General features: G+C 45.9%; 1 protein-coding gene and 1 non-coding gene across 7 annotated transcripts in view; one reads left to right on the top strand and one right to left on the bottom strand.

Moving 5' to 3' along the window:
* Positions 1-24,196, top strand: part of ARNT2 (aryl hydrocarbon receptor nuclear translocator 2) — a 190,135-nt gene that overhangs the window by 107,000 nt on the left and 58,939 nt on the right. For all 6 annotated transcript variants that reach the window (XM_047795780.1, XM_047795783.1, XM_047795782.1 and 3 more), the window contains 3 exons: positions 229-331; positions 5,500-5,565; positions 6,180-6,265. In XM_047795780.1, coding sequence (XP_047651736.1) covers positions 229-331; positions 5,500-5,565; positions 6,180-6,265 — 255 coding nt within the window. The remainder of the gene's footprint in view (positions 1-228; positions 332-5,499; positions 5,566-6,179; positions 6,266-24,196) is intronic.
* On the bottom strand, positions 9,555-9,661 carry LOC125137075 (U6 spliceosomal RNA). The gene has a single exon (XR_007137381.1). It is a non-coding gene; the product is annotated as a U6 spliceosomal RNA (small nuclear RNA).

Below are 24,196 nucleotides of genomic sequence, written 5' to 3' on the forward strand. Positions count from 1 at the left end.
AGTCAAGGGTCGACCACTCTTTGAAGAAAACAAGGTCTTTAGAATTGAGAGGATTTCCTTGTTCCGTGTGTTTCCTGCCAAAGAATGTTGGAAATACCAAGAAACAAATGCTGTGCATGGCCCCACTTGTCCTCATTTGCAGAGCTCTCCTCCCACCTGCACCACCCCCCCCCCCCGCCCCCGAAGTCAAAGGCAGAGGCTCAGCAAATGCCCTTCTGTCTCTCTCAGGCCGGATCTTGGACCTGAAGACTGGGACGGTCAAGAAAGAAGGGCAGCAGTCGTCCATGAGGATGTGCATGGGCTCCCGGAGGTCCTTCATCTGCAGGATGAGGTCTGTTTGGGGAGCAGTGGGCTGGGCTGTGGTTGGATGGCCTCTTCTCACCTGCCATTAAGATTCCCAATGGGCTCTGCTAAGATCACACCTTCACTCTGGCGGTGTTGTCCCCTGACTGCAGCACATGAACCTGCAGACTCCTTGGTCCACCTGGGGAGAACCTCCCCCTTCTTTCTCACCTTCCACCTTGTCTCACCTCCCACCATCTTCTACCCATTCCGGGGCTGGCTTCCCCTTGTCCTCTCTGCCTCAACATTCCACCTGTCTTTCAAGGCCCTTTTCAACTCCAGCCTCTCCCAGTTCCTTATTTCTCAATGGATTTTATTTAAGACCTATGGATTGCATACTCACATTTCCTTATGCCAATTCCTACAATTTGAATTGGTCTTCTTTTTTTTTTTTTTTTTTTTTTTTGCTTTTTAGGGCTGTACCTGTGGCATATGGAAGTTCCCAGGCTAGGCATTGGATCAGAGCTGCAGCTTCCAGTCTGTGCTACAACCACAGCAATGCAGGATCCGAGCTGCATCTGCGACATACTCCACAGTTCATGGCACTTAATCCACCTTAATCCACTGAGCAAGGCCAGAGGTCAAATGTGTGTCCTCATGGATACCAGCTGGGTTTGTTACCGCTGAGCCACAATGGGAACTCCTAAATTAGTCTTTAATTACTGTATTGTTGATTGATATTTTAAGTGTGAGTATTTTGGCTCCATAGGTAAATTATAATCCCCTGAGGATGGGGGCTTCGATTTCTCTTTACCTCTTTGAGTCTCCCATGAATCTCGCAGTGTTCTGTGCATATCTGCTTAATGCATGGTTATTGAAGGAATGCAGGAGTGACTGAACTTTGGAGTCCTCAGGGAATTTCTCTGTCCCTGAGTAAAAAAGAACTAGATCTTGAATCCTCGAATCCAAATTGGACTTCCCTATGTCTTCAACCATGTGGCCCCAGAGGGATAGATGGTTTTAGCTGTAAGGCAGTGGGACAGGATGGAGTCAGTTCTGTTTGGGGTGTGGAATTCCTGAGGCAATAACATGAGGCAACACTTATTCTTTTATTCTTTCACTGAGTTATTCAACACATTTCTATTGAGGGTCCGCCTGTGCCAGGTGCTCTTCAGGGTTCTGGGAATTCCACACTGAAGAGAGCAGACAACCTCCCTGACTTGGAGAACTTCATTTTAGGTGGAGAGATGCACGAAAGACAAAAGTACCAAATAAACGCATGGCATGTCAAATGGTAATTAGTGCTACAGAGGAAAGTAAAGCCAATTTAAGGAGTAGGAAGTACTAGGAGTCATTAATGTACATGTCGTTATATGGGGTGGTTGAGGGAAGCCCTCATTGATAAGGTGGCATTTGACTAGAGACCCAAAAGAGGTAAGTGATGAGACCTAGGGTATCTGGAGAGAGAGAACTTTTGGTAGAGAATAGCAAGTGCAAAGGTCCTGAGGCAGGAATGTTCTTGGCCTGTTCAAGGAACAGTAAGGCTGCTACCTCAGGAGCAGGGTGAGTGGGGTGAGGTATGGATGGAATGATAGGAGATGAAGCCGAGAAGTAGAGGGCTTAGGTCAAGTCATCAGCATAAAACCTCAGCTCTTACTCTGAATGAGGTTGGAGTTTGATCATAAGAGTAATGTGTTTTGTTTGTTTGTTTGTTTTGTTTTGTCTTTTTGCCTTTTCTAGGGCCGCTTCCTGCAGCATATGGAGGTTCCCAGGCTAGGGGTCTAATCAGAGCTGTAGCCACCCATCCTACGCCAGAGCCACAGCAACTAGGGATTTGAGCTACGTCTGCGACCTACACCACAGCTCACAGCAACGCCAGATCCTTAACCCATTGAGCAAGGTCAGAGATCGAACCTGCAACCTCATGGTTCCTAGTCAGATTCGTTAACCACTGCGCCATGAAGGGAACTCCAAGAGTAATATGTTTTAAATTACCTTAAAAAGTCACTCTGGCCTTGTGTGGTGAATAAACTTGAAGGGGGAGAAAAAATGAGGAAGTTACTGTTAAAAAAAAAAAAATCCATGTAAGGAGTTCCCACTGTGGCTCAGCAGTAAGGAGTTCAACTAGTATCCATGAGGACGCAGGTTCGATGCCTGGCCTTGCTCAGTGGGTTGAGGATCCAGCATTGCTGTGAGCTGTGGTGTAGGTCACAGATGTGGCTTGGGTCCTGCATTGCTGTGGCTGTGGCCTAAGCTGGCAGCTGCAGCTCCATTTCCACCCCTAGCCTGGGAACTTCCATATGCCACAAGTGCAGGCCTAAAAAAACAAAAAAACAAAAAAATCCAGATGAGAAAATAGTGACGGTGGTGCAAAGTGCTCAGATTTTGGATATACTTCAAAGATAGAGCCAGCCTTCGTGTAGGGTATGAGAGAAAAGGAATTCCAAGGCAAATCTAAAAAGTTTGCCTGCCCAATCAGAGAAGTGGCATCACCATGTAATAAGATGGAGAAGATTGTCAGGGGAGTTGGTTTGGGGGCGGAGGGAATTTCAAGCATTTGAAGAGTGAGAAATGCCTGGCAGACCTGTAAATGGAGACGATGAGTAGGCAGTTGGATGTCTAATTCTGGAATTCAGGGGGCAGATGCGGCCGAAGTTGTGGACGTGAGGACTGACATTGGTGAGACAGTGTCTAACGTGCTGAGCCACGTGAGAGCATCTGGGAAAGGAGTGTGGACACACAAGCGGTCCGAGCTCTGGGCCCAGGCCCCTGCTGCATCTGGGAGATGAGGTGGAGACAGAAGGAGAGGCTGGGCAGGGAGCAGGAGAGGGGGAAGGAGGTTTCTAGCAGGAAGGTGTGACCCAGTGCCAAATGCAGCTGCTGAGACCCAAATACAAGAACTGAGGAGCAAACCCTGGACCTCATAGGGGGAAGCAGCAGCAGCTGAAGCTGCAGGCAGGTGACCAAGGCGGGCTTCCTCTTCTCCTCCAAGGAAGAACCCAGTCTCGCCATCCTGGGCTTACGGCTCCCAGGCTCTCCTCAACCTCCTCTCCCGACAGGTCCACCCAATTCCCCACAATCCTGTTTCACCTTTGGCGTCTCCTGCCCTCTCTGATCATCTTCCCGCCCTGCCAAGCCATCCCCCGCTCCCATCTCAGGGCCTGACTTAGTGGAGCGACTGACCAGTGTCACCTCCCTGCATTTGTTTGCTGCTGGCACTGGGACTTGCCACTTGAGTGTCTTTTGGGGACCATGAAGTTCTAAATAATCGATACTCTAAATTAAGTATATATTTTCACTAATTCAAAGTCACCTTTCAAAGCAACTGTACTTCTTCAATGAAACCTGTTAATACAGACTGGTCCAGCTCAGATCCCCCGTGTTGAGAGGAGACCTGCCTCTCTAACCTCTTACGGGGCCCCGAGAGCCAGCAGAGGATTTGAGTATGGCCATCCTTCCTCCAGGTCAGCTTCTCTCTAGGTGGAGCTTCTGGAACTCTTCCAGAAGACACGGATGGAACCCCCTTCACCACCTGCCTCAGGTCCTAAGGAGGTGCTGGAGTGACAACCCATGAACATCTCCATGCAGCTTAGGCTTGAGTCTGTGCGGAGGCATCAACTCAAAACAAGGGCAAGCTGGGTGGCTTGACTCACATGCATTAGTGTCCACCCAGGGACAAAGTGCCATCAGCCGCCACAGCAAGGGCTCTCCTCAGTGCTTTGGCCAATGGAGTAAATGCATATCCTGGCTTGGTGGGCATTTGGTCTTGTACCTGCAAGATCAGTTCTTTTTTTTTTTTTAATATTGATTTTTTTTTTTTTTTTGGCCACCCCAGGGCATATGGAGCTCCTGGGCCAGGGATCAGATCTGAGCTGCAGCCAGGAACTAAGCCACAGTAATGCCAGATCCGCTGTGCCAGGCCAGGGATCGAACCCGCATCTCAGCACTGCCAAGCCATTGCCGATCTTGTTGCACCACAGCAGGAGCTCCAAGATCCATTCTTAATTGCACCATCTAAGCAGTACTCTTGTGAACACATTTATTGGAAGCATCAGGTACACCATTTCAGTGAGGGGCCTCCAGGGCCCTTATCACTGCCCATCCACCTGATTCAGGCAGTCCCCTCCCTGCCCTGTGCCTCTTGAGGTATGCTCTAGGTAGCTTTCCCCAGCACCAGGCCTACCTACGCTACCTGGGTTTACCTGGAAGGTGAGCAGCACTGCCATCTGCTGAGAGCATGACCTTCTCCTCCAAATAAAGCAGCTTAGATTCAGGCAGACACTGGGCACAATCTGCCAGAGGGCAGAGGACCACGGCAGCATTCCCAGGCAGCAGTGTCTTCGATGGACCCTGCTGTGAAAATATGCTCATGCTGGCAGCTTCCCCAGGTCTCAGAGTCTAATTGGACTCTCATCTTTGCTGTATTGAATATTGAGGGTCTGGCTTACTGTGTAGTTAGGAAATGAAAGCACGTGTAAAGAATGGACGTACTGAGAGCGGAGGTCAGAGCATGGCCACAGGGCAGGCTTTGGCTGTTCAGAGCCTGGGATGCTGAGAAGGTTATGGAAAAGAGAGGCAGAGAAGATGCTGCCAGAGTGGGGAGTGGGGCACCTCACACCCCCTGCCTCCCAGAGAAGGATACACAGAAAGACCTGATCCAAGACTCATCCCTCCCTCTGTGCCCACTCTGTCCTTCGGTCCCCGCAGGCCTGCAGCTGTATGCATGTTCCTAGAGCCAGGATGCTGCATGGGAGGAGGGAGTTTGCACACTGTGAAGTCAAGCCAGAGAAGATGCTTCTGTTCATCAACTGGCAACATCTGTTTTGAGTTGATGCCTCTGCTCAAGCCTGAAGAGACACTGTTGCTGTCATCACCCTCTTCCCTTGTTTCTTGAAAGCCACCCAGTTACACTGAAATGATCTGCAAGACAGAGCATGGCCAGGATCCTCCTGGCATCTTTCTGTAGATCGCCAGCTCCTGGGCTGGGCCCTGTGACAATGTCTGCGTGCTTTGCAAAGTGGGGCACGTGCCTCTTGCCTTCGGTGACAGTCAAAACCCACAGGCATGCAGCCCTGCTACTGCACTTTGGAAAGAAATTGTGCGCACCTGAGTAAGGGTGCACACAGCAGATCAGGCCCTTCTACTTGCCCGCAGCGCTGTGTGTTTTATAACCTTGCCTAGGTCTTCACTCATTCTAATATGTTTATCACATCTTAGGTGTGGAAATGCTCCTTTGGACCACCTTCCTCTAAACAGAATAACCACCATGAGGAAAAGGTTCAGGTCAGTACGTCTTCCTGATGAATGTCCTTGGACGCTGCTGGTGGACTGCGAAAATGCACTAAGCCGAGGAGTAGCTGAACTTGAAGGTGGGGCTGAGTGGAGGGAGGACCCAGAGGCCTGTACATCAGGGTTGCGGTGGCTGAGATGAGAAAGGGAGTTGGGTGGATTTATTTTGGACCTTCAGCCCACGTAGGAGAAAGAACAGGATGGTGGGAAGTTACTATTTTAAAGACACAAGGCCGGAGTTCCCGTCGTGGCTCAGCGGTTAATGAACCCAACTGGAATCCTTGAGGACGAGGGTTCGATCCCTGGCCTCGTTCGAGGGTCAAGGATCCGGCGTTGCCGTGAGCTGTGATGTAGGTCACAGATGCTGCTCGGATCCCGCATTGCCGTAGCTCTGATTCAACCCCTAGCCCGGGAATTTCCATATGCTAAGGGCACAGCCCTAAAAAAGCCAAATAAATAAATATTTTTTAAATTAAAAAAATAAATAAATAAAACCCCAAGGGCGACAAGTGGCTTAGAACCCAGTAGCTTAGATACCAAAGAAGTCATGGACATCCTTGCCCTATCTCCAGGTGCTGAAAGCAAGCTCACAAGCCTTCTTTCTCTAGGAATGGCCTTGGCCCTGTCAAAGAAGGAGAAGCTCAGTATGCTGTGGTCCATTGCACAGGCTACATCAAGGCTTGGCCTCCAGCAGGTAAGTGGCAATTGCATATTCATTTCAAAGGGATTGGATGCTGTTTCACCTCACCATGGTGTCCTGTTGGAAATGCATTCTTTTTTGTTTGTTTGTTTGTTTTTAAGGCCATAGCTAGCGGCATATGGAAGTTCCCAGCCTAGGGGTGGAATCAGAGCTATCGCTGCCAGCCTACACCACAGCCACAGCAACACCAGATCGGAGCCCTGTCTTCAACCTACACCACAGCTCATAGCAATGCCGGCTTCTTAACACACTGAGCAACACCAGGGATCAAAGCCATGTCCTCGCGGATACTAGTCCGGTTCAGTACTGCGGAGCCACAAGAGGAACTCCCAGAAAGGCATTTTTATAAAAAGAGACAGGAAAATATTCTTATTTTCCCTACCACTTAGAATGCAATGAACTTTGTCACTGAAAAAAAGTCCTGCACCTTGAAACAAGGGTTTCTAAAACGAGCAGTCCTACGAAGGGGATAGGAGCCTCAGTGGACCCTTCTATGGTCTGTCACCCAGAGCCCCTGTAAAGTCAGAGTGACATGTGAAATGATAACTGTATTCAGTCAGTAGAGAAATGCAAGTCCAAACCATGATGAAAGGCCTCTCACACTCACTAGAATGGTTAAAATAGACAGTAAAATAAAATAAAATAAAATAAAATAGACAGACAGTAACAAGTGTTGGTGAGGATGCGGAGGAGCAGTTGGAATCCTCATACTTGGCTAATGGGGACATAAAATGGTGCTGTTGCTTTGGAAAACAGTCTGGAGGTTCCTTAAAATGTTAAACACAGAGTTACCATGTGTAACTCAGCAGTTTCACCCCTCGGTATATACTCAAGCGAATTCGAAGCATATGTCCACAAAGAAAATTGTACCTGAATGTTCAAACCAGCATTTTTCACAGTGGCCAAGACGTAGAAACAAGTCACTCGTGTACATCAGTGGATAAATAAAAAGCAGTATCGCCATATGATACAATATTATGCAGCAATAAGAAAGCAATGAAGTATTGGAGTTCCTGCTGTGGTGCAGTGGGTTAAGAGTCTGACTGCAGTGGCTAGGGTCACTGTGGAGGGGCAGGTTCAATCCCCAGCCTGGCACAGTAGGTTAAAGGATCCAGAATTGCTGCTGCACCAGTGGTGTAGGTCGTGGCTGTAGCTCTGATTAAGTCCCTGGCCACAATTTTTCCCTCTCCCGCCTCCATGCCCCCCCCCCCAGCACCTAAAAACCACAGTTCTACTTTTGTTTCAATGAATTTGCCTATTCTGGATATTTCGCATATATGGAGTCATGTAACGTGGTCTTTTGCATCTGGCTCCTGTCACTTAGCATACTTAGCATGATGTTTTCAAGGGTTACCTACATTACAGCAGGAATCAACACTCCATTGCTTTTTTATTTATTTTTTAATTATGGCCATCCTCATGGCACATGAAAGGTCCCAGGCCAGGGACTGTGTGTAAGGTCACTACCCCTAACCCTTGTGCTGTTCAATTTTATGGTTATTATTTTGAACAAACAAAAAATCTGTTAGCTCAATTAAGAATAATAAAAATAAAAGATTTTGTTTTACTTAATTTATTCCTTCTCTGGGGAGCATCCTTTCCTGGTGTAGATTTTGAGTTTTTGATCTATATCATTTTTTTCTTCATGAAGAACTTCTGTAAACATTTCTTATAGGACAGCTGTACTGGTGATGCATTCTTACCATTTTTGTTTTTCAGAGAAAAACCATTATTTCTCTTTCGCACTTGGTGTATTTTTGTTTTGTTTTGTTTTGTTTGCTTTTTAGGGCTGCACCGGCAGCATATGGCTGTTCCCAGGCTAGGGGTCAAATTGGAGCTGCAGCTGCTGGCCTACAGCGTAGCCAGAGCAACATGGGATCCAAGCCATGTCTGTGACCACAGACACTACAGCTCGTGGCAATGCCAGATCCCCGACCCACTGAGTGAGGCCGGGGATCAAACCTGCATCCTTGTGGATACTCATTGGATTCATTTCTGATGTGCCACAATGGGAACTCCCTCTTCTGCAGGTGAAGGATAATTTTACTGGGTATAGAATTTTAGGTTGGTCGTTATTTTCTTTCTGTGCTTTAAGTATTCACTTCACATTCTTCTTGTTTCTGATACGTCCACATAATTCTTATTCTTGCTTTTCTATACACACTGTGAGACTTTTTTCCTCACATCTTTCAAGATTTTTTCCTTTGTCTTTGGTTTTCTGCAGTTTGAATATGATAGTGTAATTTGTTTAGTTTTGTTTTGGGTTATTGTACTGGCTGGTATTTTCTGAGCTTCCTGGGTCTGTAGTTTGGGGTCTGTCATTAATTTTGGGAAATTCTTGGACATGATTTCTTCAAATATTTCTTTCAGTATTCCAATTACCTGTACATCTTTTGAAATTAGGCTAGAGTGTGGGGGTCTTTTTTTTCTTTTTAGGGCCACACAGGCAGCATATGGAAGTTCCCAGGCTAGGGGTCAAGTTGGAGCTGCAGCTGCTGGCCTACACTATAGCCACAGTAACACAGGATCCAAGCTGCATCTGCAACCTACACCACAACTCACAGCAATGCTGGATCCTTAACCCACTGAGCAAGGCCAGGGATTGAATCTGCATTCTCATGGACGCTAGTCGAGCTTGTTTCCAATAAGCCACAACAGGAACATCCTGGGGTTTTCTGTTCTGGGTTTTTTAGTCTTTTTTTTTCTCTTTGCCTTTCAGTTTTGGAAATTTCAGTTGACATATCTTCAAGGTCATTTAGTCTTTCCTTGGCTGTGTCCAGTCTCCTGATGAATCTATTAAAGGCATTTATTTTTGTTAGTAATTTTTTTTATTTCTAGCATTTCCTTTTGATTCTTCCTTAGAGTTTCCATCTCTCTGCTTACACTACCCATCTATTCTTGCTTTTGCCTGCTTCTTCCATTAGTGCTTTTAACATATTAATGATAGTTGTTTTAAATTCTCAGTCTAGTCATTTCAAAATCCATGCCATATCTGAGTCTTGTTCTGATGTTTGTCTCCAAGATGTGTTTTTTTTCTTGCCCTTTAACATGCCTTGTAAATCTTTGTTGAAGTCTACACATGATGTATCAGGCAATAGGAGCTGAGGTAAACAGGCTTTTAGTGTGAGGTTTTTTTGATGTTTTTTTATTAATTAATTTATTTTTCCACTGTACAGCATGGGGGCCAAGTTACATTTACATGTATACATTTTTTCCACCCTTTGTTCTGTTGCAATATAAGTACCTAGACATAGTTCTCAATGCTACTCAGCAGGATCTCATTAAAAATATGGAATGCTTCATGCATTTGCGTGTCATCCTTGCTCAGGGGCCATGATAATCTTCTCTGTATCATTCCAATGTTAGTATATGTGCTGCTGAACCAAGCACTAGTGTGAGGTTTTATGTTAATCTTGTTCAAAGTTGGCTGTGTTTTATTTATATCTTATTTGTAAATATTTTTCTACTTAAACCATAATGCACAAAATTGTCAAGGTAGTGCTTGCTTAAAGGCTGGGACTCAGAAGGCCTTGATAACCTTCACAGGGTCCAGAGCCTGAACCTCAGCTTTGTAGTTCCATAAATAGTCTTGAAGGTATGATAGAACTGATCAGACCCAGGGTTTTCAGGAAGAGTTCTCAGAAGCCAATGTGTTAGGTGCAATTCTTTAATTCCCTGGGATGGCCTCATCACTGGCTTAGATGCCCATGTCCATTGTCCAGGGGAATCTATGAGGTTTCAAAGCACCCGAGACAACAGATTTGTTATTGGAAGGTGTTCAGTGAGAAACGAATAAGAGCAAAGGGACATGGACAGCCTGGAGAGGGATTTCCAGCTGCAGCTCAGTTCACCGAGTACATGTGATGGCCCATTCTTCAGGAAGCACAGGCGTGTTGGTGGGGAACCAACATCAACATGTATGCAGATGACTCCTGGAGAATGTGGGCAGGCAGTGGACCCTGGGGACGGAGGAAAGGTCCCTAACCTGCCCTGAGGTCAGGAGAGGCTTCCTGGATGAGGCCCACAATAGAGCCACTGCTGAATTTAGCCCCTTGAGATGAGAGACCATGCCCCCGATGCTTTCCTCATTGGAACTGAGCATTCTCATTATACCAGGCAAATCCTTCTTCCTGTTTCTGGCCTCAAAGTGCTCTTTTTCTACCACTTTACTTGAGCTCCAACTCTGCATCACAAGAATCTCCAATTCTGTGTCACAAGAAATGCCACCATCTTGGTAAGACTGACTCACTCCTGTTATCCTTGGGATGGGCAAGAGAAAGGAGGCTGAGACTCAAGGTGTGGGCAAGTGGCTGCATGCAGAGAGTCCGCCAGGGTGATTCAGGGCCAGCTTTGCTGGGGCCACATGGAGTTCTGTGCCCGAGAGTACTGAGTGTACAGGGTAAGAGGGGCCATAGGACTTGTTATGCATTAAGTCTTCATCACCCGTCCTTGAAACTTTGCCACATGAGAAATGGTTGAAGGAACCAGGAGTGTTTATCTTGGAAAAAGCAAGACATGATTTCTGTCTTCAAGTATTTGAGGGGGTGTCATATGAAGGAGGGATTATACTTGCTTAGTTCCAGAAGGCACAGTTTGGACCAAAAGAAGCAAGTTACCAAAAGGCAGATTTTAACTTAATAGGGAGAAATGAGCAAAAGCTGTGAATAGGGCTTTAAGTATATATACAAATATGAATACATACACACACTAAGCATGTGGAAAAAATTCAGCCTCCTGTTAATCAGAACTGCCAGTTAAAATAATTTTATTTCATCCTATCAAAGGGCAAAAAAATGAAGCAAATACACAATATTTGTAAGGTTCAGAAAAATGGACACTTTTATCCTCTCCTGATAGGAATATAAGTCAACACAAATAGGAGTTCCCATCATGGCGCAGTGGAAGCAAATCTGAGTAGGAACCATGAGGTTGTGGGTTCAATCCCTGGCCTCACTTATTGAGTTAAAGATCTGGCGTCGCTGTGAGCTTTGGTGTAGGTTGAAGACGCCCAGATCCCTCATTGCTATAGTTGTGGTGTAAGCCGGCAGCTGTAGCTCTGATTCAACCCCTAGCCTGAGAACCTCCATATGCCACTGGTGCAGCCCTAAAAAGACAAAAATAAATAAATAAATCAGTACGAATAACTTGGGAGGAAATATTAAGTGTCTTAAACTGTGCATTCCTTAATATATAGGAATTATACTTCCTGGAAGTTGCTGTAAGGAATTAATTAGAGGAGTTCCCATTGTGGCTCAGCAAGTGAAGAACCCAACTAGTATCGGTCAGGATGTGGGTTCAATTCCTGGCCTCACTCAGTGGTTTAAGGATCTGGTATTGCCATGAGCTGTGGTGTGGGTCACAGATGTGGCTTGGATCCTGTGTTGCTGTGGCTGTGGTATAGGCCGGCAGTGGTAGCTCTAATTAGACCCCTAGCGTGGGTACTTCCATATGCTGCAGGTGTGGCCCTGAAAAAAAAAAGAAAAAACCAGAGATGTGTGTATAATTAAATAGTATTTATTTATTTATTTATTTGTCTTTTTGTCTTTTTAGGGCCGCACCAGCTGCATATGGAGGTTCCCAGGCTAGGGGTCTAATCAGAGCCACAGCTGCCAGTCTACACCACATCCATAGCAATGCCAGACCTAAGCCGCGTCTGGGACCTACACTGCAGCTCATGGCAACACCAGATCCTTAACCCACTGAGCAAGGCCAGGGATTGAACCTGCAACCTCATGGTTCCTAGTGGGATTCATTTCTGCTGCGCCATGACGGGAATTCCTAAACATTATTTACAATTGTGAAAATGAATTATTTGAAATTTCAATAACAAAGAATTGGCTAAAAATAGCATGAAACCTCTGTATGATAGAATATTGGACAACTGATAAATGGGCATGCTTTCAAAAGACTTTTAAGAATGAAGCAAAGTGCAAAGAAGTGTTGGAAAGAAAGACAGGTTATACAACGTAAACGTCATGACCCCAATTGTATTTTTAAATTATAAATGAGCGGTGTATCTGTGCATTGAAAAATTGTACGTAGAATATTAATAATGTAGAATATTATAAAATGTTAATCATTGTTATTTCTGTTTAGTAGATTATTGGTTACCTTTTTCTTCTCTATTCGCTGTTGCCTTTTAAAGTTTTTTTTTTACTGTGCCTGTGATATGCAGAATTTCCTGAGACAGGGATCAAACCTGAGCCACGGCAGGGCCAATGCTGAATCCTTAACTGCAAGGCCACTGGGAAACTGCACGTTTTCCAAATTTTTACATGACTTTCATAATCAGAAAAAATGACATTTTTAGGAAATCAATCTGAATTTTCTAAACAGCATTCCAGACAATTGGATTGAGTGGTTTGCACTGAATTCAGAAATTTGTGCCATTTTTGTTTGGATTTGGGTTTGGTTTGGTTTGGTTTGGTTCTGTTGTTGTACTAGTTGTGACTCTGTGAAGATAGAGGTTCTGGAAAACAAGCCTGTATCCACACATGATGATAATATCGTGCCTCTGGGATCCTGACCTGACGTGCCTTGTTCCCTGGCTATTAATGCTGTTTATTGATGCATAACTCCATTCTTTGCGCATGTATCACAACACATTGATTTGCAGTTACATTTAGATCTCAAGACCAAGTGCATGTTTCATTTTTCTCAATGAAAAAATTCTTAGCTCAGACCTGGCACATAGAATGTATTTCATGCACATCAGATGGATGGATGGATGGATGGATGGATGGATGGATGGAAGAAAGGAAAGAAAGAAGGAGTCTTGCCTACACAAAAGAAATAGTTGACCTGAGGGGATGAGTATGTGAAAGAACTTCTTGCCAGAATTTCCAAAGATGTTTATAGAATCCCCTTTTCCCAGAAATCTTTTGAGATGGTGGAGACAGTCATCTGGCCTAGATGAGGTGGCTGAAATGAGGTCATTGGCACTCTTACCCTATAATAAGGTCATGGAACTGGAGCATTGGGACAGCAACTCCCTTAATGTCTAAATGATGCCTCGTAAATGTTCGCGAGGAATGCTGCCCCTGCTTGCTCTTGGGCTCAAGCTCCTTAGTTATAAACAATGACTTGGTTAGAAAGTATGAAGATGCCTAATCACCAAAGTTGCTAAAAATATCTACAGGCGACCTTGGAAGTCTCTAAAGATGAGACTTTGTACAGCAAACAAGGGCCTCATAAAAAATTCTTTCACAACCTGCTTGCAACACGTGTGCTTATTCCTGAACCGATGAGTTGTGAACTCAAGGTTCGACCTGGTGCCTGCTGACTCTGCACCAGACCATCATGTCGCAAGAAATTCTGTCGTATTCCAGAAGTCCTTTCTAGTATACAGTGGCCTTCCCAATTAGTCTCAGAGCATTTTATACTGTACAGATGTCATTTAAGAAATTTGAAGGTGTGGAGTTTCCATGTGGCTCAGCAGGTTAAGTAAGGAACTGGCATTGTCACTGCAGCAGCTCGGGTCGCTGCTGTGAGGGTTCGACCCCTGGCCCAGGATTTTCCGCATGCCATGGGTGTGACCAAAAATAAACAAAAGTAAAATATTTAGGGGCGTGACTAAAGAGTAAAACAGAGTTCCAAAGTTTCCTTGTCTAAGCCTTCAGTCCAAAGAAGCAGACACTGTGTGTGAAACATAGTAAAGAAGAAATCCCTACAGATGAGGAAGGAATCACCCATGATGGGTTGCATTTTACATTTTGGGAGGTATGTCCGGGGCCCAAGGGAAACTTTGAAATTCTGAAGATGTGACAGTGACCCCACTGTCATCACCCTGGCACCTTGCATGTCACAGACCGGCATTCAGCATTGAGCCAGAAGCCATTTCTTTGACAGAGGCCTCTTTTCCAGTACTCATCATCTGATGTGCTTCATTCATCATCGAACAATCCATGGAAAAATCTCTGATTAACTGGCAGTGTGTCTGCACAGGAGAGCCAAGGTCTGCCCCAGCAGAGGGGGCGCTTGGCCAAGATCCGGTTCCCTCCCACCGGACCATCCTGGTCAGGAAGGGGCTCGGTTCTTGGCACCTCCCGTGCTTTCTCATGGGTGAGGTGATGCTTCTCTTCACCGCTCTGCTAGACTTTCAGTAAGCCTCAGCCACAGCATGCCAGAGGCCTGAGGTTATTTGGGGGTTTTGGCACGAACGAGCAGTGGTCAGGCCAGCGTTGTCACTTCGGCAGACAGCTCAGCCCTGCCAGGAGCTCATCTACAACAGCCTGCGCTTCTTGAAGTTTGACTATTGAACAGAGTATGTGTGTTTTTTTCCTTCATTTGAAAATCTCCAAAAGCTGCATGTCTGTATTGAAGCCATCCACCCACCGCAAGGCAAGGGCTGGATCCCTGCGCTCTCCCGCCCTCAGCCATTCTGTCCTGCCCAGGGTTGCCTGTGCACATTGGACTCGGGCTCCTGCTCAGGACCTCACTCTGACATCCTACTCAGATAGCAAAGCCCTGCACGTAGCTTGTGAGATGGAAAATTGCGGGAGGCAGAGTCTTCTGTCCTCCTCCTCAGGCAGGGCAAAGCCACTCTTCTATTTCCTACAGTAAACACTTTCTGAGCACCTGCCTTTGCTAAGTCCTGAGGACCCCAGGGTGAGTCTTATATAGTGCCCACCCTTAAGGAGCTCACAGTGCAGTGGAGAAGTCGGATAGGCTGCAGGTCATTGCAAAGCCCAGGATCAGGGGTCCCCAGAAACATCCACAGGGGAAGCACGTAGGAGGGAGAACCCACCTGCTAGCACCGTCAAGGTCAGCTTCTCTCTCCAAAGCCTAAAGGGCAAAGAGAGAGTGACATTTAGCGGAAACAGAAGCATAAGGGAGAGGTCAGAGTTCGCTAGTTGAAAAAAATGCCTTGGGAGTTCCTGTTGTGGCTCAGTGGTTAACGCATCTGGCTAGGAACCATGAGGTTGTGGGTTCGATTCCTGGCCTTGCTCAGTGGGTTAAGGATCTGGCGTTGCCATGAGCTGTGGTGTAGGTCACGGACGTGGCTTGGATCCCATATTGCTGTGGCTCTGGTGTAGGGTGGCAGCTATAGCTCCGATTAGTACTCCTAGCCTGGGAACCTCCATATGCCATGAGTACGGCCCTCAAGAGATGAAAAAAAAAAAAAATGCTTTATAGGCATAGGGAGTAGGGTGGATGAGGGCAGAGCTGAACTGATTGCCATTTTCATTTGTGAGTGCTCACTGTGTCCAAAGTCCTTTACCTGCCTTATGCTTCCATTTTCAAAACACCCCCGATGAGGCCCAGGCACTGTGATCACCTCCATTCTACAGATGAGACACAGGAGAGACTTTGTCCAGGCAGCTCACCTCAGAGAGGTCGCTGTGTGGTTGCCCATTGTTGAGAGTTGGAGTTGGTTCCATTTGAGCATGTGGATTCTAGGAGGAGCTTTCAGGCCCTGCAAAAGGGCAGAGAGGACTGTTCTGCTTTGCTCATACCTGACCAGGAGTTCACTTTTCTGCGGATGGGGGTCAGTGGCGGCGTGGGGAGATGACTAAAGTCATAGGCAACCCTGATGGGACACCCTGGCGTTCTGCCACCCTGCTGCCTCCCGGGAGGTATGGAGTTGACATTTGCTCTCTCTTGAGACTTGTCCCCATTCTGTCAAGCCAGAGTAGCTCCAAGCTTATAAGTCAGTCCTGCTGGGGGCCTTGTACATACTCCCTTTTCTTTTTTTGCTTTTTTTTTTAGGGCCACATCCATGGCATATGGAGGTCCCCAGGCTAGGGGTCAAATTGGAGCTGTAGCTGCCGGCCTACACCACAGCCACAGGAACACAGGATCCAAGCTGCATCTGTGACCTACACCACAGCTCACAGCAACACCCGATCCTCAACCCACTGAACGAGGCCAGGGATCAAACCCGCACCCTCATGGATCCTAGTCGGGTGCATTACTGCTGAGCCACAACAGGAACTCCCACAGTCCATTTTCCTTCATGTACAGAGAATTGTAGCTGAGTCAGTTCTACCCTCCATCCCATTTTTGCCCAAAAGTTTCCCACAGTTGCTACTCTGTTAAGGTCGCTCTTCCTGGGTTCCAGTATTGACGTCCCCTTCTCCTATCTCAGACGCTGGTCATTTCCAGAGAGATCTGAGAGGGTCGGGGAGTTCCTCAAGCAGTCTGTTTGCTCTTTGAGCCAAACGCAGTAGGTGTGCTTCTCAGCTCTGCTTCGCAAAGCGGGGGATCCAGCTCATTAAGATCACCCGCAGGAACCCTGCAAGGCAAAATACCTGCAGGACAGCCTTGAGCAAAGTATATTCCAAGATCACGGTCCCCAGGGATACACCATGAAAAAAGCATTTTCTGGTCAATAATTTGGGTGCCCTTCTCTCCCCTAGAGACTCGTCCTCCAAAGTTGCATGTTTTCTGAGAAGCCCTGCGGTGATGAAACCTGTTTATCTTTGTTTAAACTGTTTCCCAAATGCATTTGGCCAGAGAATCTTTTTTTTCCCTGAAACATACTAATTTTCCTCAGAGAACCCTTTGAAAACACGCTGTGAACGAGTGGCCTGAGTGGCACGCAGCACGAAGTGGCTGTTTTATTCCCTTCCCCCACTCCGTGTGCGGTCAAATGGAAAACTGTGTCTTAATTCCCATGGGAAGTTGCGAGTCCCGGGACAGACTCCACCCGGTGTTACTGACAAGCAGCCCGGCTTCCCGTGAGTGTTTGCACAGGGTTAATGCAACCCTTGGTAGGAAGCCTCTCGACCCAATGCCACGTTCTATCCCAAACAGCAGTTTCCAGTTACACTTGCGTGTTGTTGATATTCCTCAGGATTTATTTATACCTGGCATTGGTGAAGAGCGTTTCCAAAGAGAAGGTAATTTAACGTAGTGCAAAATGGGCTTGTGAAACCAATTAGGAAATCATTGAAATCTGTTGGAATGGCTGGAATTATCCTGTTCCTATTAAAAACCACTTTGATAAATGTTGCAGTTCCTGCCAGGAAGCGCTGCCTTCTGACACCGTTCCTCCTGGCCCTGGCATCCAGCCTTGGCCACGCGCCCTTCCACAAAGCAGCATGTTCTCTTCTCTGTTCTAACACTAACCACATGGCACTGTAACGATCTGGTTCTCTCTCTTCCCCTACCAGCCAGTGAACTCCTTGAGGGGAGGACCTGGTCTCATGCAGGCTGAATCCCAAGTCTGTCAGGCATTTAGCAGGTGCTCAGAAAGTACCTCAATCTTGATGGGTTGCATGGCCAAACTCTCACCTGATGTTTGAACCCAAAATGTCAGAGTCAAACAGCACCTTGAGCGTTACCCCGAGCCAGCCCCTCCTCTCTGCAGAGGGAGCTGCTACCCTGGAGGGCCCTGCTCTCTGCTGAACCCAGCATCTCTCCCATGACCTTGATCACAGCCCAAACCCAGCATGGGAAGCCTGCAGCCTGGCGGAGCTCAGCTGCCACAAGAGGCTAATTCAGAAAGGGGATGATTCTGCGTCTTTTGACCAATGCCAGGGACGGCATTTGCAGCATCACAGCAAAAACAAGAGCTGGACGTATTGGGCCCGACAGTGCCAGGCACTGTGCCAAATGCTGGTTCTCTCTTTTCTCATCTGATGCCCACAGAGCCCCATAGAGGACGAGCTGCACTTGTCCCTCTTTCACAGATCATAACGATGACTATTCCCGTTTCCTGATGCTTAGATGCCTCAGGCTCTGTGGTCAGTAAACAGTAGAGTCAGGGTTCCTGAGGTGGGACTCCTCCAGCCACTTCACTGCAGTTCTGGAGCCCGTAATCCCCCGCAGGCCACTCAAGCCCATAGGCTTGTCATCTGTCAGTGTTGGTGCCGTGACCACCATGTTCCCTTTAAAGCGTTCTCTCCTGGAGCCACTTTTGCCACTCATTGAACTCACTGTGAGGCCTTCATAGTGACATCTGTGTCTCTAATTCCCAGAAAGTCTTGTAACCCTCATTTCAAGTATTAAAAGAATGTGGGGGAGTTCCCATTGTGGCTTAGCGGGTTAAGAACCTGACTAGTATCCGTGACGGTCGGGAGAGGCAGGAAGGAGCGGTCAGCCAATCTGTAGCAGAAAGTTATTTTATTCTCCCATCAGAAAGCTGTGCCCTTTGTATCACATCTCTTTGCCATGTCCAGATTCTTACCTGGATGAGCTGCACCAAAACGGGTTCTGAGATGTGCCTTCGAGGGAGTATTCACTAGAACTCAGTTTCCCCAATGGAATGAACAGCCCTGAAACTGGTGACCCATGGGAGGCCTTGGAGGTTTTGGGAAAAAGGGGCTTGAAGTATGGTCCAGGCTGTGCTTTGGCCAGAAGAAAGTAGCCATAGGGTAGACACAGTCAGGGGGAGGCAGGGCCGAAGAAGAAAAAGTGGCAGGAGTACATGCTGGAAGAAGAGATGGCTGAGCACCTGTAATGGGAAGGCCGTGCGAAGGCAGCATCAGGAGGCCCGAGGGCCCGTGATCGTGGGCCCATCGCGGACCAGGGGCCAGTGACCAGGGCTGAGGGAGAAAGGGAGCAGCCTCTCTTGTGGAGGAGTCACAGTCAGGGAGGCGCCACAGAAGCAGCTGGATCACAGAGTCCTTGAGAGGTAGTCGCCCAGGGGTACCAGTCTTCAGTTACAAAGAATACAGTTCCCAGGAAATGTCAGGAACTTATTTGGGAGCTGTTGGGAAAAATGATCAAGGGCACGTGGAGGCTGATCTTCATCGGGGGAGACCTGATATGGAGCAGGAATTAGCCAGATTCTGAGGGTGGTAGGAGGTGACAGCAGAATAGGGACACGGGGCTGCTGGGGGCACAGGCTATGGTGAGTGATGAACTGGCAGAATATAAGTCATGGAGAAACTCTGGGTGCCAGCCAGGTCAGAAGGATGGTGATGGGAAGTCGGTGATGGGAAGTGGGAGCGACCCAGTAGCCCTGGAGCAGGGATGGGTGGCAGGTAGACTGCTGTGGGATGGCAGCCCCCCCTCCCAGATGCCCATTCTGCACAGGAGGATTTGTAGCTTCTAGATGCTGGAAATGGGGGGTGGGGGCTGCAAAGGGAGCCAGCCCATGGAGCATGTCATGTATCTCCAAACTTTTATAACCAAAAGCTAAAAATAGCAGTGCAGCGCCACAGCTAAGCCACAGAGAGGAGGAGAGGCTCAGCGTAATTTCCCTTGCCTTGGAACACAGCCCACTGCTTTCTGCTGAAGTCCGCCTCCTCTGTCAGGGAAGATAACACGGACTCAAGGGTCCCACTGTGGGTGGGGTTGCTGGGGGCCTCATGGCCCATCCTCTCCATACCCGTGGTGAGGTCGAAGGCTAGAGAGGGGCGGCTGCCGTGGCCCCTGCCGTCCCCGCTGCATCTCAGTGTGGCTTTATTGTTGCAGCCCCTTAGCTAACTTTGTTTACAGATTATGATTTGAAATGAAGCTCTGTCTTCTGAGTCCAAGTTTATACAGAAAATATTCATTTACAGCTTTCCCTTTAGGCCAAAGAAGATGCATGTTAATTTTCATGATTTGATGGCTGTTAATTTGAAAAGAAGTGCTGCCTCTCAGCCAGATTTTTGAGAATTAAATTTCCAGCATCGTTGTGCACATTTTCCCCTCAATTTGGTAATCAGAGGCAGAGTTCGAAGATCTGAATCGGAGAACACCACGCTTATGTTTCTGACAGTGTTGGAGAAGCAAACGGAGAACCTTTCCCAGGTAGACGAAGCCTAGCTTTTTAAATGCCTTACATCATGGTCCAGACTTTTTTTTCTACCATCTTTTTATTATTATTACAATAAAAATAGCCCATCTTTATTAAAGAAATTTAGATCTGTAAAATCTTGAAAAACAAAGTAAAATGCTTCTGTAAACCCGTTATTAAAATTTTAATAGGTTATGAAGGAAAAAATAAGTCTCTCTTTCCATCCTTGGTTCTTCCCCCAAAAACCAGTGGATAACACTCCAGTGTCTCTTATTCTAGACATTTTTCTATGCTGAATAAAAGTGGTGAAAGTAGGCATCCTTGTCTTGTTCCAGATTTTAGTGGGAAGGCTTTCAGCTTTTCTCCATTGAGTATTACATTTGCTGTGGGTTTGTCATAAATGGCTTTTATTACATTAAGATATGTTCCCTCTATACCCACTTTGGTAAGAGTTCTTATCATGAATGGATGTTGGACTTTGTCAAATGCTTTTTCTGCATCTATTGAGATGCCCATGTGGTTTTTGACTTTTCTTTTGTTAATGTGGTGTATGATGTTGATTGATTTGCATATGTTGAACCACTCTTGTGAACCTGGGATGGATCCCACTTGGTCATGGGTGTTCGATATTTTTCTATACATTAAAAAAAATGGAGCTCATGTTGTATGTATAATTTGCTACACAGCCTGGGTTATTTTTAGAACTTTTCATGGACATCATCTGGGTTAGTACATACAGCACTACTTCATGCTTTTAAATGGCTGTGTAATATTCCATCCGTTATTTCCACAAGTGGGAACCTTAAGATTGTTTTCAGGTTGGGGCTCTTGCAAAGGGTACCAAAGTGGATGTCTTTGCACGTGATTCTTTACTCATGAGGGCTGGTGTTTCTGCAGAACAATCTGAGAAGTGGAATAGGGACGATGCAAGTACATTTTAATAGATATTATCAAATTCCCTACAAGGCAGGGTGTGTGTCCATTTTCCCATTCTCCTACCAACTCTGAATATTTTTATTCTTTTGTAAGTTTATCCAATCTCTTAGTTTTAGGGGGAAATGAGGCATTTTAAATTGGATTGTCTTCATTAATGAACTTGAGACACTCTCTCCTGGGTGCATCGACTCTGTATTTCACTGTGAGCTGCTTGTTCATGGTATATGCCCATTTTCCTGTGGGATGACTTGTGCTTTTCTTACTTACTTATAGGAGGTCTTTAAGTGTTACAAGTATTCATCCTCTGTCTATTATATATTGCAAATATTCTCTTCTGGCTGCTGTTCATCATCTAATTTTGTTTGCCTTATCTTTCATCCCAGAGAATTTTTGTCTGCTTAAATGAGAGGCTCATCTTTCCTTGATGGTTCAGAGCTGGCCTGACAGAGGACCAGGGCTGGACAGGCATTGAAAGGACAATGCAAAGATGTCCTCAGGGCTTTTCGGCCCACTGCTGCCTCCCCTGCGGCTGTTGTTGCTGGTTGCTTGCTTGTTTGGGCTGTTGTTTGTTTCTTTTTATGCGCTGTAAGGATTCACTGTCCTCTAGTCCACCTGCTGGGGGCTGACACTGTTTCTTTCCATGTGCCTGTTTGTAATTGCTCCTGTCCCATCACAGATTGCTGTTGCACATCCTGCACGGTCTACATAACCAAACTGCACAACGTGTCATATCACGGGTAAAGGGACTATCCTGAGTAAAGGGAATAAAAGTGAGCTGGGAACTGATAGCCCTTCTGGAGAGTCAAGTGTCCAGGCTATAGCGAGTGGCCTTTGGGACAGCTGTCAGGGCTACATAGAGACTTTGTTCTGATTTACTGGGATTGAAAACCTATAATTTGCTGATGGGCGAGGTGCTTTTATCAGCTTTTTTCTTACAAGAGAAATAATTATTTGGAGCCTCTGCCCTGATTGTGTGGACTCGGAGCCTTGGTGTTATACGTGACGGTGCCAGACTCTTTAAGACAAGATGCTTCATCCTCCTGCCCCCTGATGCCCATCATCCCCAGAGACATCTCTCTCCCCAGATTCTTCTGGTCCCAACTCACAGACATGCCCAGTTCTGGTGCATCCTTCTCTACACAGTCTTGGCCAGGACGCCACCAACAACTCTCCAGCCAAGTTATTTGTGTTGAGTTGTATTTTTTGTTATATCTTTCCTGCATCTCTTTGTCTCCTGCTTCTAACAGTGCTGCTGGAAGGCAAGGACCAGGTCATATGCATTTCTGTATTATTTAAGCTGCTGAGTATAGGGCTTAGAACATAGAGGGGGCCTGGTGAGTGTTTGGTGACTAAATTTCTCTTTGCCTCTTCCACTTATGCACCCTGCAGTACCTACCCAGAAGGAACCCAGATTTACCAGTATCACTATTTAAAATTGTTATTTAGGGAGTTCCTGTTGTGGCTCAGTAGTAATGAACCTGACTGGTATCCATGAGGACGAGGGATTGATCCCTGGTCTCAATCAGTGGGTCAAGGATCTGGTGTTGCCATGAACTCTGGTGTAGGTTGCAGACGCGGCTCGGATTTTGTGTTGCTATGGCTGTAGCGTAGGCGGGCAGCTGCAGCTCCAATTCGACCCCTAGCCTGGGAACTTCCATTTGCCTCACATGCATCCCTGAAAAGCAAAAAAATAATAATGATAAAAGAAAAGAAAATTATTCTTTAATCATGAACATCGAAAGAATTTATACCACTTTATAATAAGACACTAAGAGAACAAAAAAGACAAAAGGTTTCATTTTAAGGCCCTTCTTGATGACCTGTTTGGGGTCTGTTTCAGTAGCTAGTGAGAAAGTATGCCGTGATCAGTAGGGACCCTTGTCATGGGCATAAGGGGCTCTCCCAGTTGGTGCGCTATATTTGTCTTATGCCTAACCTACTAAAAAGGCCAAGAATACACACAGAGAGTTCACAGAGGTGTTTTGGTTTGAATTGTGTCCCCCTGCAGAATTCGTGTGTTGAAGCCCTAACCTCTCATGCTTTAGAATGTGACCTTATTTGGAAATAGAGGCCTTGCAGATGTAATTAAGTTAAAATGAGATCATACTGGAGGAGCGTGGGCCCCTAATCCAACATGACTGGTGTCCTTATGAAAGGGTAAACCAGATACAGGATTCGTACAAAGGCACCTCTCCTGGCTAACTTTTGAAAAGGATGGAAATCAAAATTAAACTCTCATTACAGACTATTTTGTAATTAAGAGCCATGGCCTCAATCCATATCAAGGCTTAGGGGATGAGGCCGAAACAGTGTTTAGAGGAAAGCTGTGGCTTGAAATGCTTTTCTTATTAAATGTGGGAAGGCTGGAAATTTAACTTAAGAATCAGGAATTTAACGTATGAAAATAGAACTTATTTAGCTTACGAGCATAGAAAAAGAATAACAAAATACCATGTGCAAACTGAGAGGATAGAAGTCATGAAAAATATAAGTGAGAAAGATTAAATTAGAAAACAAAAGTATTATCCTATTGATAAATAGTTATTCATCAAGACTGGTAAAAGAGAAAAACTCTGACAAGTCTAATCCTAATTTTTTTTTGTAAAAATAAAGAACACGAATGCATGTTAAGAGTGAAGAGATTTATCAGAGAAAGTTTAAAAACTTACAAACATAGTGTGCATAATTTATATTGATGAATGTTAAAATCATTGGGAAGAAAGCTAATTTCTAGGAAAATAGAATCAAGGAGAGGGTATTTTTTTTTTTTAATGAGAGAAGATCAAAACAAGGCAAGAAAATTAAAATCTAACAAAAACTGCTCTCCCATTGGTACGAGGCCTAGAGGTTTTATGGGAAAATTATTTGAAAACTTACAGAGCATAAGAAGAGACAGCAAGTATACTGCCTTGTTTCTTCAACTGTGCACAACTTTGATATAGAAACTGACAAAGGCATTTCAGAAAAGAAAACAGTGAACCCAACTTCATGTATGAGTACACAGATGCTAAATTCAGTGTTAGCAGATCAAAGTAATAGTTAATATACAGGAGTTCCCATCATGGCTCAGTGATTAACGAATCCGACTAGGAACCATGAGGTTGTGGGTTTGATCTCTGGCCTTGCTCAGTGGGTTAAGGATCTGGCATTGCCATGAGCTATGGTGTAAGTCAAAGACACAGCTTGGATCCTGTGTTGCTGTGGCTGTGGTGTAGGCCGGTAGCTGCAACTCTGATAAGACCCCTAGCAAAAAAAAAAAAAAAAGAGAGAGAGAGAGAAAGAAAGAAATGTCTTTGTAAACCAATAATAGAAATATGTTT

The sequence above is a fragment of the Phacochoerus africanus genome, chromosome 9, assembly GCF_016906955.1.
Source record: "Phacochoerus africanus isolate WHEZ1 chromosome 9, ROS_Pafr_v1, whole genome shotgun sequence".
NCBI lineage: Eukaryota > Metazoa > Chordata > Mammalia > Artiodactyla > Suidae > Phacochoerus > Phacochoerus africanus.